This window comes from Diadema antillarum, unplaced genomic scaffold, assembly GCF_040938485.1.
Source record: "Diadema antillarum isolate AM-2024a unplaced genomic scaffold, OU_Dant_1.0 scf00000134, whole genome shotgun sequence".
In the NCBI taxonomy this organism is placed as follows: domain Eukaryota; kingdom Metazoa; phylum Echinodermata; class Echinoidea; order Diadematoida; family Diadematidae; genus Diadema; species Diadema antillarum.
Window position 1 is genome coordinate 3856838 of NW_027271023.1, and position 20930 is coordinate 3877767.

The 20930-nt window shown below is 42.9% G+C and overlaps 1 protein-coding gene across 1 annotated transcript in view; it reads left to right on the top strand.

Moving 5' to 3' along the window:
- The first annotated feature begins 2023 nt into the window (after nucleotides 1-2023).
- The window catches only part of LOC139720853 (ADP-ribosylation factor-like protein 3), a 37383-nt gene continuing 18476 nt past the window's right edge, over nucleotides 2024-20930 (top strand). The window contains exons 1-2 of the mRNA XM_071632189.1: nucleotides 2024-2275; nucleotides 3383-3593. Coding sequence (XP_071488290.1) covers nucleotides 2273-2275; nucleotides 3383-3593 — 214 coding nt within the window. The 5' untranslated portion in view covers nucleotides 2024-2272. The remainder of the gene's footprint in view (nucleotides 2276-3382; nucleotides 3594-20930) is intronic.

A 20930-nucleotide genomic window follows, 5' to 3' on the forward strand; every position in this document is an offset into this window, starting at 1 on the left:
TCGAAGTTGTTTTCTGTTGCCAGGATTCGTATCAACGAACGTTGAGGGCAGCATGTAAATAATAGAGTTCAGTCCACAGAACTATTTCTGTGGTTCAGTCGAGTCACATCACAGTTTGGTGGATGGGAAAAAGTAACTGCGGGTGCTCAGCACACTTATTGTCTATTATACCTCAAACTTTTTAGCTTTGCTGGTATCTGGTACACCATTACAGAATTATCGGTGTGAGAGGTGGTCCTGAAAAGGATCAACTCAATAGACGTTTTGAGCAGTATGTTGTTCTAGTCTTGGACATAAACATGTTATGATGATTTTTTTGTTCGTGACAAAGGCTATCATTCTGTAGGCCTATACATTACCAGTATTATTTATCATATTATAATAAATAATACTACTATAGGCCTACAGAATGATGTGCCTTTTTGGTGGGATGATCGTTTGTCACATGGTGGATTTGCCAAATAAGATTATTAGGTGCCTATTAGAGACATGTACTATATACTATTTATCTTGTATATAACTATGGTCAAATCGCTCAATGAGAGGTGAATTCTACGGGGTCGAACGTTGCGATTTTTTTGATAAGCCAATTTTTCAGACGAATAAGGTTCATCTTTCATTGCCTAAAGCATCTGCAGACTGAGTATCTGCTGTCGTTACCAATTATATACAACGACTTTTCACCCAAAAGCTAATGCGCGCGAATACTTGGTAAACAAACAAACCAAAATAGTCTGTGCATGTGAACATTGAGATGGTTAACAAGTGTGAAATGCGATTTATGAAAAACTAGCTAGACCTATTATCTATCTTATCTATCTATCTATCTATCTATCTATCTATCTATCTATCTACCTTTATCACTGGGCATAGATTACCAGAATATGGAAATTAATAAGTTTGCCAGGAAGAAGTGCAGCGTGCTAATATTGCTCTTGAAGAATATTGCTTTGTCTGCATGCTGGATGTTGCCGCTGTATATTGTAGGTATCGTGCAACAGAGAGGGGGGTCGGAAGCCGAAGACGACGGAACAGAAGATGAACACGAGAAGAAGAAGAGCAAGAAGAAGAAGAAGAAGAAGAAGAAGAAGAAGAAGAAGAAAAGACGAGATCGGGACAAGCATTAGCAGATTTGGGTCAGAGAGCGGTTTCCTTCCTGCAGAGGACAGATTTTGGGCAAGTTTATTTTGAAAGACCTCTTGGTAGCATGCAGCATTTACTAGTAAATGATGGGCTATCGATACTAAGTCAAAAGATTCAATATAGCTTTCTCAGATCAGAGCCTGTATTCCCTAGCATTTTGTTTCACGACCTACTATAATTGAATACGTGAGTACAAAAACAACCCAAGTCCATTACAGTAAATTTAGAAAAAATAATTATGATTTCCTAATGTTTTTTGTTTTTTCAGTTAGTAGACTGTTATTTGTACAAAATTAAATGTAAAACATTCATTTGACTAATTATCTATCTTTGCATATGGCCAGGATTTTTCTTAGAAGGCACAGATAGATCGGGGACCCTAACCCTAACCCTAACCCTAAACCCTAACCCTAACCCAACGTGTTTCCCATCATAGGTTACGCGCTATGCCCCAATCTGTGCCGTCTAAAAAAAAAAAACCGCCGCCGGGCCCTGGTAACGTACATGTACATACGGTGCGAGAAGCATTACGTAATACGTATCATAGGGGGTTCTACCAAATCGTACCTTTGATTCTACTGTATGATAAACTGGCGCCTAGCGCTAGCATGGCTGAGCTGCTGAGGAGCAGCGCGTTGAGCTTGCCAGCTGTGAGCAGTTACTAAACAGTAGTAGCCAGATGCACAGATAATAATTTGTGCACTGCAGTACATTAAAAAGTTATCGGCTTCGAGAATACGGCACGGTTTGATGACGTGCATGCAAGGTGGTGGTGGGTAGCGAGGATCAGGCGCTGCTTGTGCTATCGCTACACAGTTGTGCACCGTCGGCATACTAAGTAATTGGTAGGCCTATGGTTACCGTACTGCGGTGAGTGAGCTCCACAAACGAAAGAGGCAGGACCGGCGTGCGGCGGCGAGTCAACGGATGAAGTACACGATAGTTTGAACTGAGTGATACCGGTAAACACTTTCTCGTCTGGCCCTGGGCTGGATATGACAGCCAGGGTTTGTACCCTACTGTCGCATCCCGGAACCGTCTGCCTACACTAGCCGTCAGAGTCCGGAGCGCATCGCAGCTGACCTTGATCGAGTTTACGTGTGCTCTGCCATTTCGGAAGCGGACGTTGATGGTAAACGTTTCTCATTAATATTTGCACAAGTCAACCCTGCTATCAGTAATTTGTACATTATACCGTCAGAACCCTACCTACACTTTATACAGCTACAGAGCTAGTTCATGAATTAGGGGGCTAATTTATTTTAGGCTTTTAACTTCAGCATAGCCATTTGACTGAAACTAGTGAAAGATCGGTCTGTACCCATCGGGGATATATGCATGTTCCGCGGAGACTGCGTCTGGCTTCACGGAGTCCGGAGGAGAGCGATAACGTTAAAAAGAAAATAATAATAATGATAATGATAAAATTAAAAGACTCATTTGGACTGACGAATCTTTCTGTATAACCGTTACACAGCCATATGCAATTTACCCCTGCTAAAATTGAGAAAGTGATACTGATAGTGATGTATCAAAGTGCAACTGTATTAACGTTAATACTAAATTTAGGTGGCTTTAGGGTTTAAACATTACAGGGTTAACCACAGTTTATAGACTTAGAGTTTAGGGTTAGGTGAAGGCCCTGAGGCTGTGCTGAAGTTACAAAGTGTAGAAGCCAGAATTAATTTAGTCCCCTAAAACCCAGGATTGCCTTTTACCTGGTACCGTTTGCAAGCAAGTAGAGACCATATCCATGTATTGTATCTACTTACACCTCAAAATCCCTTCCTTCATCGAGTATTGCAGGTGATTTCACAGGGCTGGCGGAGCATTTTCAAAAGTGGGGGGCCACTTCCGGGTTTGATAATCAGACCAGTAAGGTGGGCAAACATACCCCTGGCCCTGGAACGGGAGGTAGCTTCAACACTTGGGATGTTTCTAGCTAGATTTAGCTGTGATAATTACTCAGCAACACTGGCGAGAGGACAATAGTGTACCAAATTAACTGCATTTTTGCGAAAACATCAATTTGACTCTAGTTTTGACTGAATTATCTCATTGACATCACCCTCACCAAGAAACATTTCTGAAGATTTTATGCACAGTTTTTAAGCACAACTGTCACAGAAACTTAAGTCTACAGACTCTGTACATGTACATTTCTAGAATCCACTTGTAACTATTTCATACATGCTTTTCACTATTAAACCAACAGAGTTACGTTTCAATGTTTCTGTAGGGGTTGTTGGCGTTTTTCAGACGATTGAGAAAAACTTCTTCTCGGAAAACCAATGTGCGTGTCCTTCTTCTGGGCCTGGACAATGCCGGCAAGACAACCATTGCAATGTGCCTCTCCAGTGAAGAGGTTACAGATGTCAGGTCTACTCTTGGGTTCAATGTGAAGACGATCAGTGCTGCAGGCATTGATATCAATCTCTGGGATGTTGGAGGTAGAGTTCAGTTTTCTTCTTTGTAATTCTAAAGTCAGACTTTTTCTTTCACTTATTAACAAACCACTTTGTGAATGTGGTGTCATGCCATTGGGAATATCTTGATCATGAGTGAAATCCGATTTAAAATCCTGACTTACTGTTGAAGGTAACGCTGTTTGAAAACAAATCATCATGTAAAAAAAAATCATTGAAAAAACAGAAAGATAAAACCTCAACCCCACCAGATTGAAAAAGGGAAGCTAGCTAGTCTCGTATAGTTGCACTGTATTTGACCCTGCATCACAGTACAGGCTGTACCCCCTAAAAGTCACCAGACATTGACTTTTATGTAAGGGCAGGCTCTGAAAAAGCAGAATTTCAGCTTTAAAATCACATATAAACTCAATACAAATTGACTTCTCTAACCCATTTGAAATAACTGTAAATGGAAAAAAGTATGGCCTATAGGCCTCCACTCTGAAAGAATTACAAGAAGCGGCTTTGAGGTTTAAGGATCTACAACTTGTATTCAAGTGTTCAATCTCACCTGCCAGTGCTCTGTGCAATAAATGGGACAAAAACAGGATAAAAGATCCCATAGCAACCATTTTTTACGAGATTATCAGTTTAAATTGTTGAAACTTACAGATTTCATTGCAATAGCATTATCCATTTGAAGGTTATTAGAGTTGAAAGTGAAGATTGTTGCCACAGGTTTCAAATAAATGAAAAGGAGCGTCTAATACCACCCGTAATTAAACATACGTACTGTACTATTCGAGGGAAAAAAAGTATTCTAGAGAACCTACAAGAGACACAATTTTCTATTCGTGTTATAATGCCAAATTTTAGAATTATAAAGAAGTATTGCTACTTCAGGAAATATAAATAAGTTCACTTAGAAAAAAAAAACCATTCTAGGTTGACCCATTTCACCTATTTTAAGTCCTCAAAGAAAATGGGCTTGTGTGACTTTTTTTTTTTTGGTTTTAGTGATGCATGAACACATAATATTTCGTATATAAAATGTGTAGGTGTATTCACGTATCCTCAGGGGTCGCACTTAACTTTTTTTTTAACTAGCCAGGCGGACTACTTAGAATCAATTTTGACACTGAAGCAATATTTTGGCTAGCCAGACGGACTAGTAACTTCAGAATTTTACGATTTTTAGCTAGTCCGACGTGATTTCGGGTGGCCAATGGCCAGCGGACCATCGCCAATTTCGAACCCTGATCCTACATTTTGACATTAAACCTGGGCTTATGTGTTGAAGGAATGGAATCATAATGTGACGCATGATAAACGCACTCATAGGCCGAAGTTACGTTTCATCTCTTTTTATTCCGCTCAGAAATAAATAATAAAAAAGAAAACCCCTGGCCACCTAGCCTGTGCTCATAAGGAATGTACAGTAACTGGCGAGTGAATGTCCAGTTACAGAATTACAAGAATTCTGCTGGCTCCATGTTTGCAGAACCTTCAGGCTGCAGATTTTCTGGGCAAATTTCGGATTTGAGGAGATGCTCAGTGGGAGATGTTCACCTTGGTATAGCAGCTAGAACAATGGCAAATTTGGGGTCTTCGTGCACCCACAAAGAACTCTCTAGCAGCTCTTAGCTGGCTTGGGATTAAATATGCAAATTAAGCTACTTGCAGACTGCTCCACTCTTAATGATTGGGGGGGGGTGCATCTCAGGAGGGGGCATCTGCAGGGTCAAATATACTGGGGACAACTTTACTACTGCACTTTTGCAATGTTACACACTTCCCTGCTTGAGGGTTTGTGTCCCACATAACCCACTGAATACAAACTGTAAAAGTAAGTTAACATCAAAATAAATTCGAACATACCACATCATAAAAACTTACTTATACTGACTTAACATCTGCATTATAAGGAGGTTTGACTTTGCAACATCTGCCATGATGCTGGGATGTGACTGATTATGTATTTCAGCATTGATTTCTCTCACAGATGAGCAAGGTAGATTGTATGGGTTTGGATGGTGACCTGCTGTTGTTCTTGAAGACCGTCTTGGAACATTAGAAGGTTCAGGTTCGTGATCGTCACACGCTTGTGTTTGAGTCTCAGGTTGGTCACCAATTTCGTCTGCAGGTAGGTTTGGTATGGACTGATCATTACTGTCATGTTCATCTTCGCCATCTGCAGAATCATCTTCCAACACAGGTAATTCGCCATCTTGTGATTGATCACTCGGGATACTCGTGGAAATCTCTGCTGGTGTCTCATTCACCACTTCGTGAGTTGGGGGATTTTCCTCTCTGGGAATGGGAGTAGGTACGTGAACTACGAAGTCGTTCAAACATTCATCATCATCATCAGATCTGTCCAATTCACTATCTGATTTGCCTGATGAGGTGGGTTCAATCTCATCATCTGGCTCGACATGCGGTCCCATGTCATCGACTAGTGTCTTGGAATCCAGTAGATCTCTTCTGTGAAGAGTCTTTCGCTCCGACTCTCTACCAGACACCGGCTCAACAACATAAGCATGTCCACCGCTTTCCAAACATTTGACCACCTTGTAAGGCCTTGATTCCCAAGCGTCTTGTATCTTGTTCCGGCCTTTAACACTACGGTTCCTAATGAAAACTCTGGCTCCAACAGGGAGATCCACATCAGTAGCCTTGCGGTCGTTCAACGCTCTTCGTCGCAGTGCCTCCTGCTCTGTTCTCTTTGCTGCCAACTCAAATGCTTGATTAAGCTTACTGTGATGGTCTGCGATCCAACTATCTAATTCTTGGTTCTCTTCCGAGTGTGTGCCGACACCAAGTAGGTGGTCTATTGGTAACACTGGGTCTCGTCCGAAGAACAGATAGTGTGGTGAATACCCGGTTGATGAGTGAGGTGTGCTGTTGTATGAGTACACTAGCTCAGGTAGGAAGTCAGGCCATTTCCTCTTGTGTTCTGGAGGCAGTGTCCTCAATCTGTCGTGTAAAGTCCGGTTGAACCTCTCGCATTGCCCATTACCCTCTGGGTGATAGGGCGTCGTCCGGCTCTTGGCTATGCCATACACTTTGCAAAGTTCTTGTATGATCTTGCTTTCAAAGTTGCGGCCTTGATCGCTATGGATGCGTCGTGGAACACCAAACCTAACAAACCAATCACGGACTAGTACACGGGCGACAGTGGACGCTTTCTGATCACGGGTTGGAATGGCTTGAGTGAACTTTGTGAACACATCGGTGAGGACAAGTACATTTTCAATTCCACTGCTGCTCCTTTCCAGCACTGTGAAATCCATTGCAAGTATCTCCAGGGGCCTTGTCGCTGTCAGAGATCCCATTGTGGGATGAAGGCGCTCCCCTGCTTTGGCCAAAGTACATCTCTGGCATTTCAGACAGTAGTCTGAAATGTCTGATGACATACCTGGCCAATAGCACCTGGTCCTTGCAAGAGCAAACGTCTTCTCGTACGCTTGATGACCTGCTTGATCATGGATAGAGCTGAGTACTCTATCTTTCAAGCAGCTTGGGAGTAGTAGCTGTCGCACTTCCTCCCCTCGATCGTGAATGACGCGGTAAAGGACACCATCCTCTTCCTTCACCTTCTTCCAGCATCTCAACAGTTTACGAGAATACTTGCCCTCTTTCATCAGTTGCCGTCGAGTTGGTGGATGCCCTTTTCTCCAGAAGTGATAGAACCTGCTTAGTCCCTCATCAGACTCTTGAAGACGCCTTAGGTCATCCCTAGACATGGAAGGCAAAGGGGAAACTGTCTCTGGCTCCATACCCTTTGACCGGGCATGCACCTCATTCAACAGTCCATGTGTCATACCTTCATAGACACCTGTACGAACTTCTGGCGGCACAGGAGTAGGATTATCAGCAATGACTTGTTCTTGCTGAACAGACGTCAGGGTGACTTCTTCCAGTCGAGCAGAAGTAGGCTGAACACCATGTTGTGTCTTCCTGCTCAGGGAGTCGGCGTTTCCATTGGACTTCCCTGATCGGTACTTGATCTTAAACCGGAATTGAGCAAGGTCAGCAGCCCACCTAGTCTCAGTTGCTCCTAACTTTGCAGTGGTCTGTAGATAGCTGAGGGGATTGTTGTCCGTGTAGACCTCAAATTCGGCACCAATGAGTAGATCACGAAATTTCTCAGTGATTGCCCACTTTAGAGCAAGCAATTCCAATTTCATGCTCGAGTAGTTATTCATATTGCGCTCATTGGGTTTTAAGCTCCTACTGGCATAGGCAATGACCACTTTCCTCTGCCCCTGCACCTGAGAGAGAACAGCACCTAAGCCGAAGTAACTGGCATCTGTCTCCAGGATGAATGGCAGCTCAAAGTCGGGGTAGCCTAACACAGGGGGTGATACAAGTGCTTCTTTGAGGGTGACAAAGGCTTTCTCACACTCCGCGGTCCAGTCTGTTGAGACGTTTCTTGTGTTGTTATGCCTGGTCTTCTTCTTTGTGGTTTTCCTAACATCTTCCGGCTGTTTCAGGAGGTTATGGAGGGGTGCTGCGATCTGCGCGTAGCCTTGAACGAATCGACGATAATAGCCAGACAGCCCTAGAAAACCTCGGAGATCTCGCTCTGTCACTGGCGGAGGCCATTCCTGTACTGCACGCACCTTCTCTGGATCTGGAGTTGTACCTTCGCTTGACACTACATGCCCCAAGTAATGTACCTTCGTCCTGAAAAGTTGACACTTTTCAGGCTTGACTTTCAGGTTCAGTGTAGCTAAGCGAGAAAGCACCGTCTCAAGCCTGTGCAGGGTCTCTTCAAATGTAGCACCAAATATCAGGATGTCATCGAGATACACCAGAAGAGACTGGAAATTGAGGTCTCCAAAGGCCTTATCCATCACACGCATGAATGTCGCCGGCGCGTTACACAGTCCGAACGGCATTCTGGTGTACTCATAAAGCCCACCTGTTCCAGTTCTAAAGGCTGTCTTCTCGATGTCCTCTTCGGCTACTGGAAGCTGGTTGAATCCATGAGCCAGATCCAAGGAGCAGAAGGGCAATTCCGCGGTTAGTAACGTTACATTTTAGGGACATTGTCATGATTTAGATTAGACTCATTTCTCTATCTGTGGATGTGAAGTCTCATTAATGTCACCAGAGATCATTCTAGTGTAGACCTAGAACAGAGCAAAGAATGAAATCATTTCATGAATTATTTTAGAAGAAAGGTCTGCTTTTAATGCCGGTTAGTAACGTTACAAAAAAAGGACATAAAAAAATGATGAGCATCTTTGAACAAAAAGTTTGCTAAAACTGGTATAGCTTGAAATATATCAACACTTATTTTTCATTTCTAGCTTTAAGGGCAATATCTACCCCAAATATCCTTTCTCATTATAACTTTGTTTGAAAATTATGTACAAAAATCATGGTTAGTAACGTTACGGTTAGTAACGTTACGGTTTGTCCAGTGATTACAGAATTGTGTGTTAACTCAAATCATTACATGTTTCCCCATGAGAATGCAAAGTTAAAGCTAAGAAACATCAGATAAGACATTAAACTCTTATTTCAATCATCAAACTCATGCAGTATAGTACCATTGTACTTGTACATGTTAAAAAAGACTAGAAAAAAAGTTTGCATAAATTACAAACTAAAAAAAAGTACCACTTTTAAAGACTGGGTCAAGTGATATCCACAGTTTTATAACTTTGCCAATCACTGTTCATCATGACTCACAGTAATTCACAGAAGTAGCCTGTTTTATTGAGCAAAACAGTTAATGTGTTCCTTATCAAGAGTACCTTTAATAAAGGGGAAAGAAATCAAAGAGCAAAAACTAATGTACCGGTATAAAAATTGTAGTATGTACAGTGTATGGCCAATTGTGGTGTGCGTAGTCATTGCATAATAGGAATCCAGCATAATGCAATGTTTTATATTATTGTGAAAGTAGTTTACAAAAATTGTAAGTCATATGACATTAACTCAAATAATACAGTGTATTAGTTGAATTCATGTTTATTCAAGTCTAGAGACTTGTATTTTTTTATCTTTTAGACCAGTTTGAATGTCTAATCTCTGCATTGTTCTGAAAACAAAAGTCTGTTCGCTGTACCTGAAGCGTAATTAACCCCAACAAACCATTCTATGATAATTTCAAATTGGGACAGAAAATTTGAAGTGATGGCCTCAATTGTTTTTAACACTACTTTCCACACAAAATGCTCTGCTGGCCCACAGATTCCATCAATTGCCCCTTCGAAGTGGCAAAAAAAAAAATCACTCAATGTGCACCTTGTGAGCCTTCTGTAGTGATGCGAATGCTGTACACCCCCCCCCCCAACATTTCCCACCACGATTTCGCAACGCGCAAAGATTTTGCCGCATCGTCTCATGACTTTTTTTCATTGAAGTCTCCCGCATATTTTGAGACCAAATTTGCGACGTCCGGGTACACCGTTCTGCAGTTATGTAATGTTTTACATAAATGCATGTCGACCTGAAAATAGCTCAAATTCATGATATCGTGTGCAAATCTAATGCAAATTGTGTTTTTTTGTTAATTTGATATTAACTAGATTGTTTCAACCTTTGACCAGTGAAATTAATCAATTGTAATGTAGAGAAGCTTGAAAAAGTGCCTGCAACAAATTTTGGCAAAAAAACCAATAGAAAACAAAAGGTAAAAAAACACTAAAATACATAAGAAATTAACAAAACAATAAAAAACAAAAGAAACTGATTTTGATTTTGCTATTTTTTTTTGCAAGAAAATTGTTTGATGTGTCTTGAGGAACTCTTACACAAAAATTTAGCGATCCTTCAGTCTTTTTTATGGAGTTAGAGGTGAAAATATGATTTCATGCGTAAATTTGCATAATTAATTTACTATAAAAAAAAAGCCAATATCTTTTTACTGTATGACACGAAATCTTGTAGTTGACATCTGGCTCTATCATCAGGCAAAATTTTGCCAGACCAGGACCTGTCCATTGGAGTCTTATTCACTTATTTCATGGTTAGTAACGTTACAATACACACAGGCTGTGGTTAGTAACGTTACGTGGTTAGTAACGTTACACATTTTGACTGCTGTTATTTCTAACTTCTATAATGATTAGTAATACTTATTTTTATATTTCAGTTAGTCATTGGACACAGCAGGAAAAATTGAAATATTATCATTCATAGACACCTTATACACTCTGGAGGTAAATAATTTCACTTTTTGGTTAGTAACGTTACATGACTGTCCGATGGTTGGGGAAATGCACACATGCTTGCATTTCGAAGACATGTAAGTTGATTTTACTTAATCTATCCATGAAAGCACTGCATTGCCTCTATGAATTCAATATTTGTGGCTAGAAAATGGCATTTAACTTGACTAGCTATCTTCTTTGCCATTATGGAGATTTTGCTGATGAAATTCAATCTGAAAGATTACTTGTTCAAAATTGGTGAATTGAATACCTTAAACTATCAAGATACCCTGAAAAATAGTTTTTCCTGAATTATCAATGTGTTCTTTCTAAAGTCAAACACAAAAATCAAGGAAAAAACCAAATTGAAATTTTATGGTCATGTCCCTCTAACTGCGGAATTGCCCAGAAGTATTTTGCTCCCTTGAGTGCTTGCAGAGCCTCCTCGATCCGTGGGAGAGGGTATGCGTCTTTATGCGTCTTAGAATTAAGAGCCCGGTAATCTACACAGACCCTCAATTTACCGTCCTTCTTTCTCACAAGAACAATAGGTGATGCATAGGGACTGGACGACTCTCGGATGATTCCCCTCTCCAGTGACTTCTTGAGATAGTCTCTCACTTCGTCCCAGTGATGTGGAGGGATTCTGCGGTACGGGATCTTTACTGGTCTGTCGTCTTCTGTTACTATCCTGTGGCTGACAAGGTCACAATATCCTATGTCTTCATCATCCTTGCTAAAAGTGTGCTGAAATTTGGAGAGGGTTGTGAGGAGTTGCCTTTGCTGGTCATTGGTAAGCTCACCAACATCTAACCTGGATACAAGTTCATCAACATCACCACTGTGTAATCCATGTTCGACGATGGAGGCAGGTTTCAATACGCCGATGGGGGTTCTTGGGGGAAGGTACACATCTTTATCGCTGAAGTTAGCCACCTGCATGGGCACTCTACCCTTGTCGTCCACTGTCACCAACGCAGCTCCTAGGGTAACTCCTTGTGGTAGCTCAGCTACATGGGACACATGACGCTCAAGGAGGACCTCTCGTCTTTGCCCAACAGAAGCGGGTTCACAGGATCCATCAATTACTGTTACTGTGCGAGCTGGAATTAAAATAGCAGTATTTCCTGCAATTCTAACAGTTCTGATATCAGCTTGGGGCCTATACACTTGGAGTGCATAGAGCATGTTGGCCTGTGCTTCATTCCCAGACTCTTTGACCTTCTGCAAATATTGATCCCCGTGTAACGACTGAAGCTCCGCCTGAACATCCCTTAATACATTAGAACCGAGGACCACTGGAATTCTTTTCTTTCTTAATTCTACCGGAGTATTGACAGGATCTTTGACAACTAAAAATCCTAGATTGTAGAAAGTATGATTGAAGACTGTAATTGGGAGCTCAATGTATCCAACGAAGGGTATGTCTGCTCCTTGTGACGCAGAGATTTGGATGATTGACGACACATTCACTAGCTCAAAATCCTGAGCTAGATTTTCCTTGAAGAAACTCTCTGTAACCGTAGAGACTTCAGCTCCAGTGTCTATCAAACATCTAACCTCTGTGTCACCAAGCTTGATGCTAACCTCCGGACAGTCTCCCACCGCTCGTCTTATAATTGAGCCTCCCTGTAACACCGTCTCGCCCACCACTTGGCTCTCAGTAGCAGGCTGGTCTAGTTTGACGACTGCTGAGTAGTCTGCGAAGAAGGATGTGAGGTTGGAGTTTGGTCATTCATTATGGGTGCATGTGTTTTCGGGCAGTGTTTCCTCAGGTGTCCTGGCTCGTTGCAGAGCCAACATTTTCGTGTGTTTCCCTCACTTGGTCGTGGTGGTCGCTGTGGCTTGGATAGAAGGGTGAGCAGAGACTCAATTTGTTTCTGCTGGGCAGCGATCTGCTTGGCTTGTTGGCGGACAGTGTCTTCCATGTTGTCACCAACATTTACACCTTGCACTGTGACATCTCGCTTCCCCTTTCCTTTCTCTCTCCGACCCATGAGTTCTAAGACCCGATCCCTGGTGTCGAAGAAGGACATCTGTGGATGATCATTAGAGAGACGCCTCAGCTCCATCCTCATCCATTCGTCCCTCACTGCTTCCGCCAGGCGATCTTTGAGTTGGGTCTCCCTGGTGCGCTTGAGGGTGGAATCAAGGAGAACCATCCTGTCAAACAGTTTGACAAGCTCGAGGGAAAGTGACACAATATCCTCCCCCTCTGTTTGTCGGTACCCGTAAAACCTTTGTTGAAGCTGAGCTAGGTTACTGGTATCACCGAAAACCTTGGACAGCACCTGGAAGATTTTATGGGGACATGTCTTAATATCCTCACCTCTACCCAGGATCTCGCGGCGAGCCTTCCCAAAGAGATGCTCCATTATGAACGCTGCTTGTTCATCTGGCCGGAGATTCTTGGACGCCATGACCATCTGGGCATCCTCTATCCAGTCCTCCGCAGAAGGATCACCAGACCTTTCGGGCCGACCGCTGAACCTCTCCAGCTTCCTACCTGCAGAAATATAAAGTGTCCTCGTCATGGAGGGGTCCGTTCTAAGGGACAGTGGCTGTAGTACAGCCGTGGTAAAGTCAGTGTTTGTTAGAACCCCTCAGATTGTTGCAGGGCAGAAGAAGAGGGTGGTTTTGATAGACGGGTCTGTCAGAGAATTCCCCATTGCTAGGGTATGGGTAGTGTGTTTCCCTCACTTGGTCGTGGTGGTCGCTGTGGCTTGGATAGAAGGGTGAGCAGAGACTCAATTTGTTTCTGCTGGGCAGCGATCTGCTTGGCTTGTTGGCGGACAGTGTCTTCCATGTTGTCACCAACATTTACACCTTGCACTGTGACATCTCGCTTCCCCTTTCCTTTCTCTCTCCGACCCATGAGTTCTAAGACCCGATCCCTGGTGTCGAAGAAGGACATCTGTGGATGATCATTAGAGAGACGCCTCAGCTCCATCCTCATCCCTTCGTCCCTCACTGCTTCCGCCAGGCGATCTTTGAGTTGGGTCTCCCTGGTGCGCTTGAGGGTGGAATCAAGGAGAACCATCCTGTCAAACAGTTTGACAAGCTCGAGGGAAAGTGACACAATATCCTCCCCCTCTGTTTGTCGGTACCCGTAAAACCTTTGTTGAAGCTGAGCTAGGTTACTGGTATCACCGAAAACCTTGGACAGCACCTGGAAGATTTTATGGGGACATGTCTTAATATCCTCACCTCTACCCAGGATCTCGCGGCGAGCCTTCCCAAAGAGATGCTCCATTATGAACGCTGCTTGTTCATCTGGCCGGAGATTCTTGGACGCCATGACCATCTGGGCATCCTCTATCCAGTCCTCCGCAGATGGATCACCAGACCTTTCGGGCCGACCGCTGAACCTCTCCAGCTTCCTACCTGCAGAAATATAAAGTGTCCTCGTCATGGAGGGGTCAGGGAGTGGACGATGGGCTGTATTTGCGGTGGCTTGGTCGTCTCCTGCTATTGATTGAGCATCCTCTCTGGCAGCCGTTGACTTCTTCAGCTCTTCTAACTCTTCCTTTGCCACCTTTGCTTCTTGTTCCTTCTTGTCCATGGCAGCCTTCATCATCTCCATCATCTTCTCCATCTCCTCCAGCCGTTTCTCAAAATCTGGCTTATCTTGAGACATATTGGAAAGAAAGGGAAAACAGGACAAAAGAAAACAAAATGCAAAACAAAGGCAAAACTTAACTGCCTCAAACAGTATTTGAGTATACAAATAAACAACTAGTATTATAGATTATAACTAGGAGTTATCTTTCTTGGAAGAGTAGAAGGGAACCAGCCATCAGTCACATGCTCAGCCGTTGTTGATACACCATCCTTCAGAGGAGCGAGAAGTCAGCCTCCCTCAGACTTTCATCACAGGAACTCGGAGGTGGGTCCACAGTCACTGCAGGCCATCGGTTGGTGTCACAGCAGGGAGTCATCAGGGGTCACGCACCGCTCACCGGCAGCCTGGGTTTGAGTTGAGTGTCAGGAATATCCTGCCGACTACGCCAAAATGTTGGCTCTGCAACGAGCCAGGACACCTGAGGAAACACTGCCCGAAAACACATGCACCCATAATGAATGACCAAACTCCAACCTCACATCCTTCTTCGCAGACTACTCAGCAGTCGTCAAACTAGACCAGCCTGCTACTGAGAGCCAAGTGGTGGGCGAGACGGTGTTACAGGGAGGCTCAATTATAAGACGAGCGGTGGGAGACTGTCCGGAGGTTAGCATCAAGCTTGGTGACACAGAGGTTAGATGTTTGATAGACACTGGAGCTGAAGTCTCTACGGTTACAGAGAGTTTCTTCAAGGAAAATCTAGCTCAGGATTTTGAGCTAGTGAATGTGTCGTCAATCATCCAAATCTCTGCGTCACAAGGAGCAGACATACCCTTCGTTGGATACATTGAGCTCCCAATTACAGTCTTCAATCATACTTTCTACAATCTAGGATTTTTAGTTGTCAAAGATCCTGTCAATACTCCGGTAGAATTAAAAAAGAAAACCCCTGGCCACCTAGCCTGTGCTCATAAGGAATGTACAGTAACTGGCGAGTGAATGTCCAGTTACAGAATTACAAGAATTCTGCTGGCTCCATGTTTGCAGAACCTTCAGGCTGCAGATTTTCTGGGCAAATTTCGGATTTGAGGAGATGCTCAGTGGGAGATGTTCACCTTGGTAGAGCAGCTAGAACAATGGCAAATTTGGGGTCTTTGTGCACCCACAAAGAACTCTCTAGCAGCTCTTAGCTGGCTTGGGATTAAATATGCAAATTAAGCTACTTGCAGACTGCTCCACTCTTAATGATGGGGGGGGGGGTGCATCTCAGGAGGGGGCATCTGCAGGGTCAAATATACTGGGGACAACTTTACTACTGCACTTTTGCAATGTTACACACTTCCCTGCTTGAGGGTTTGTGTCCCACATAACCCACTGAATACAAACTGTAAAAGTAAGTTAACATCAAAATAAATTCGAACATACCACATCATAAAAACTTACTTATACTGACTTAACATCTGCATTATAAGGAGGTTTGACTTTGCAACATCTGCCATGATGCTGGGATGTGACTGATTATGTATTTCAGCATTGATTTCTCTCACAGATGAGCAAGGTAGATTGTATGGGTTTGGATGGTGACCTGCTGTTGTTCTTGAAGACCGTCTTGGAACATTAGAAGGTTCAGGTTCGTGATCGTCACACGCTTGTGTTTGAGTCTCAGGTTGGTCACCAATTTCGTCTGCAGGTAGGTTTGGTATGGACTGATCATTACTGTCATGTTCATCTTCGCCATCTGCAGAATCATCTTCCAACACAGGTAATTCGCCATCTTGTGATTGATCACTCGGGATACTCGTGGAAATCTCTGCTGGTGTCTCATTCACCACTTCGTGAGTTGGGGATTTTCCTCTCTGGGAATGGGAGTAGGTACGTGAACTACGAAGTCGTTCAAACATTCATCATCATCATCAGATCTGTCCAATTCACTATCTGATTTGCCTGATGAGGTGGGTTCAATCTCATCATCTGGCTCGACATGCGGTCCCATGTCATCGACTAGTGTCTTGGAATCCAGTAGATCTCTTCTGTGAAGAGTCTTTCGCTCCGACTCTCTACCAGACACCGGCTCAACAACATAAGCATGTCCACCGCTTTCCAAACGTTTGACCACCTTGTAAGGCCTTGATTCCCAAGCGTCTTGTATCTTGTTCCGGCCTTTAACACTACGGTTCCTAATGAAAACTCTGGCTCCAACAGGGAGATCCACATCAGTAGCCTTGCGGTCGTTCAACGCTCTTCGTCGCAGTGCCTCCTGCTCTGTTCTCTTTGCTGCCAACTCAAATGCTTGATTAAGCTTACTGTGATGGTCTGCGATCCAACTATCTAATTCTTGGTTCTCTTCCGAGTGTGTGCCGACACCAAGTAGGTGGTCTATTGGTAACACTGGGTCTCGTCCGAAGAACAGATAGTGTGGTGAATACCCGGTTGATGAGTGAGGTGTGCTGTTGTATGAGTACACTAGCTCAGGTAGGAAGTCAGGCCATTTCCTCTTGTGTTCTGGAGGCAGTGTCCTCAATCTGTCGTGTAAAGTCCGGTTGAACCTCTCGCATTGCCCATTACCCTCTGGGTGATAGGGCGTCGTCCGGCTCTTGGCTATGCCATACACTTTGCAAAGTTCTTGTATGATCTTGCTTTCAAAGTTGCGGCCTTGATCGCTATGGATGCGTCGTGGAACACCAAACCTAACAAACCAATCGCGGACTAGTACACGGGCGACAGTGGACGCTTTCTGATCACGGGTTGGAATGGCTTGAGTGAACTTTGTGAACACATCGGTGAGGACAAGCACATTTTCTATTCCACTGCTGCTCCTTTCCAGCACCGTGAAATCCATTGCAAGTATCTCCAGGGGCCTTGTCGCTGTCAGAGATCCCATTGTGGGATGAAGGCGCTTCCCTGCTTTGGCCAAAGTACATCTCTGGCATTTCAGACAGTAGTCTGAGATGTCTGATGACATACCTGGCCAATAGCACCTGGTCCTTGCAAGAGCAAACGTCTTCTCGTACGCTTGATGACCTGCTTGATCATGGATAGAGCTGAGTACTCTATCTTTCAAGCAGCTTGGGAGTAGTAGCTGTCGCACTTCCTCCCCTCGATCGTGAATGACGCGGTAAAGAACACCATCCTCTTCCTTCACCTTCTTCCAGCATCTCAACAGTTTACGAGAATACTTGCCCTCTTTCATCAGTTGCCGTCGGGTTGGTGGATGCCCTTTTCTCCAGAAGTGATACAGTGCCGACCGCGGGAAACGTCACGAAAACCCCTAGGGCAAATGCGGGAAGCCCTTTCGTCCGGGCGTACTAGGTAATACGCGGGCGTTTGGACGCGTACAGACGAGGGAAGTCGCCCGCACTTTCACGCTCGTCTAAACACCCGCATTGGCCCGAGCGCTCCAGCGCGGAATTAATGATATGAAAATCAAACTCTCCCGTCAACCATCGGCTACATGAAGGAAATTAGCTGAAATCGATTCGCGAAAATCTTTTGAAAAGTATCAGTAATTTGCCGGATGTTTGCTTTTACGTTCGAAAGTAAAATAATAACCATAACATTCAGCTCCCGAATATGCTAAAGCAAATGTCGAATGATCCCTTTGACGTTTGGAAATGAATAACAATAATACTCCGTACGATGATTAAATAAATGTCGGATGTTTGCTTTTACTTTCGGAAGTAAATAGCAATAACATTCATCTCCGGAAGATGCTAAAATAAATGTCGGATCTTTGCTTTGACGTTCGGAAATGAATAACAATAATATTCAACTCTGTACGATGATAAAAATAAATGCCGGATGTTTGCTTTTACGTTCAAAAGTAAATAACAATAACATTCAGCTCCGGAAGATGCTAAAATAAATGTCGGATCTTTGCTTTGACGTTCGGAAATGAATAACAATAATATTCAACTCTGTACGATGATAAAAATAAATGCCGGATGTTTGCTTTTACGTTCAAAAGTAAATAACAATAACATTCAGCTCCGGAAGATGCTAAAATAAATGTGGAATGATCCCTTTGATGTTCGGAAATTAATAACACTAATATTCAACTCCGTATGATGATTAAACAGATGTCGGGTGTTTGCTTTTACTTTCGAAAGTAAATAGCAATAACATTTGGCTCCGGAAGATGCCCAGAAAATGGCAGATGATTGCTTTTTACGTTTGGAGGCGAATAGCAGTAACAGTCTGCTCCATATAATAAAATAAATGTCGGATATTTGCTATTACATTTCGAAATGAAGAACAGTAACATTCAGCTGCGTTTGATGGTAAAGTAAATGTCTGATGTCTGCCTTGACGTTCAAAATGAAAAAAACAGTAACATTCGGCTCCGTACGATGCTAAAATGATTGTCGGATGTTTGCTTTTAAATTTGGAAATGAATAACGGTAATGTTCTGCTCCGAACGATGCTAAAATAAATAACAGATTGTTGCTTTTACATTTGGAACTGATTAACGGTATCAATCGGCTCAGTTAGATGCTAAAATAAATAGCGGATGTTTGCTTTCACGTTTGGAAATGAAAAAGGATAACATTCAGCTCCGTAAGATGCTAAAATGAATGTCGGTTGTTTACTTTAACATTTGAAAATGATTAACGGTAACATTCGGCTCCGTAAGGTGTCAAAATACTAGTAAATGTTGGATGATTGCTTTTGCGATCAGAAATGAATAACGGTAACTTTAGCCTCTTTACAATGCTAAAACAAATGTCGGATAAATCAGATAATTTTGCTTAACATTCGACGTCGTGCGATACCAAGTTGATTGCATAAACCTTCGACACTTCGTTGCTGCTCAATTTTATTTGATCTCGACATTATGGACGCTATACCTATTTGATTTAATTGTCCTTATTTTATCAACTTTCGACATCAGCCGCTACTTTATAGTTTTCTCGATCACTAACGTCGGACGGTATGACCTAATCAACTTTGGACATTGGTCGCTATTTAATAATTTCATCAACCTTACACATCGGTAGCTATTATTCCGATGTTCGTTATTCCGAAGGCTCTCTAGTCCGAAGATTCGTTATTCAGAAGGTATATTGTTCCGTTAATTTCATTTTCGGATTCATGAATCTTCAGAATAACGAACCCTCGGAATAACGCCACAAACGTTCGAATTAACGAACCTGTAGGTTTAGGGAATTTGTGTGTTTCGAATTTAACGACCCTTCGGAATTACGAACCTTCGGAATATTACGAACAGCACCCATCCGATTATCAACCTTCGACATCGATCGCTGCTTACTGATTTTATCAACCTTCGACGTCGACCGTAAATAACGTATTTGATTGACACTTTCGACGTCGATCGCTGCACATTAGATTGGCAAACCGTCGAAGTGTCGATCGCTGCCTATTTATTTACTGGTTCCCCAATTTCTGACTTAGTTACTGATTTAATCTACCTTCAACATCGGTCGGTCATTATATTGTAAGTGGCCACTTATTGTCTCGAGCTTGATATTTCCCAATGGCGTCCACGTCTACACACACACACACATAAAAAGAAAGAAAAAGATCTGAGTCTTAAAGGTCTAACGAGGCGTGAAAGTCCTTGTGTGATGCTTTTAATTGTGTCATTCACAATAGTGTCACGGTCCCTAAGATGGATGAAAGAGGCGCAGATCTTAAGAAGCCACTTGAGTTGAAGTTTAACACCGTCTGTCTATTCTTAAAGTACACGATTTGTAGGGAAAAAAGAAAAAGACAAAGAGAGGGAGAAAACAAAGAAAACGTAGGAGAGAGAGAAGGGTATGGCGAAACCACCAGAGTGGCATTATGTAATCAACAAAGCTGCGTTTAACTTCACTCGAGTCCCCGAGAAGTGGTACTACACGTGCATGCATAATGTTTATCTTGGATACATGTACTGTAGGTACTCTTCTCTCCTTTCATGATAAATTGTTTATACGTATCACATAACTATGTCAATGCATGTTTACGTCGCAATTTGTCCAATCGGGGTTTTCCCTCTTTAAGGAGTGCTTGCTTTCCAAGAAAAAAAAAAGAAGGCTGAAATTAATGATTATGAGCAAAACTGAATGCTTAAGCAGCGGAATCGCGCTACATCAATAGCACTCCAAAATCTTCGAGTGATCCCGGAGGTCACTCCGAGTGAAAATGAACATTTTCACTCAAAATTCACTCCAATTTCACTCTAAATTGACTCCGTTTTAAATGTATCCACCCCTTCAAGTGTGAATGTTTTCATTTTTTTTTTTTTTTTAGAGAGAGAGAGAGAGAGAGAGTAGGCCTACTGTGCATTGGAATACGAATCTCTGCTGTGCAGCGATATTATGATCGCTATAAAAACGATCAGTTCGATGAGCAAAGCACGTGCTTGCCCTGCCAGCAGTGAGTGCGCCATGTGGTTCCAACATACTCATCTTGTGTGCCCAGCGTGTTTTTATCACAGAACTCTTGTGTGTAGAGTTCTGTCGTTTTTACGTTATGGTCAATTCATGACGTGTGAGTGCTTCGACTTGACGCCTGTGAGATTGACAGGTGCCGTTTACCAGAATAAAAACTGTCAGTAGTGACTATCAATCCCAAAATCAGTTGCTATATAATAATCAGACTAATTACTTAAATGTAGAGTTACATGTAGTTACATGTATTTCGAATGAC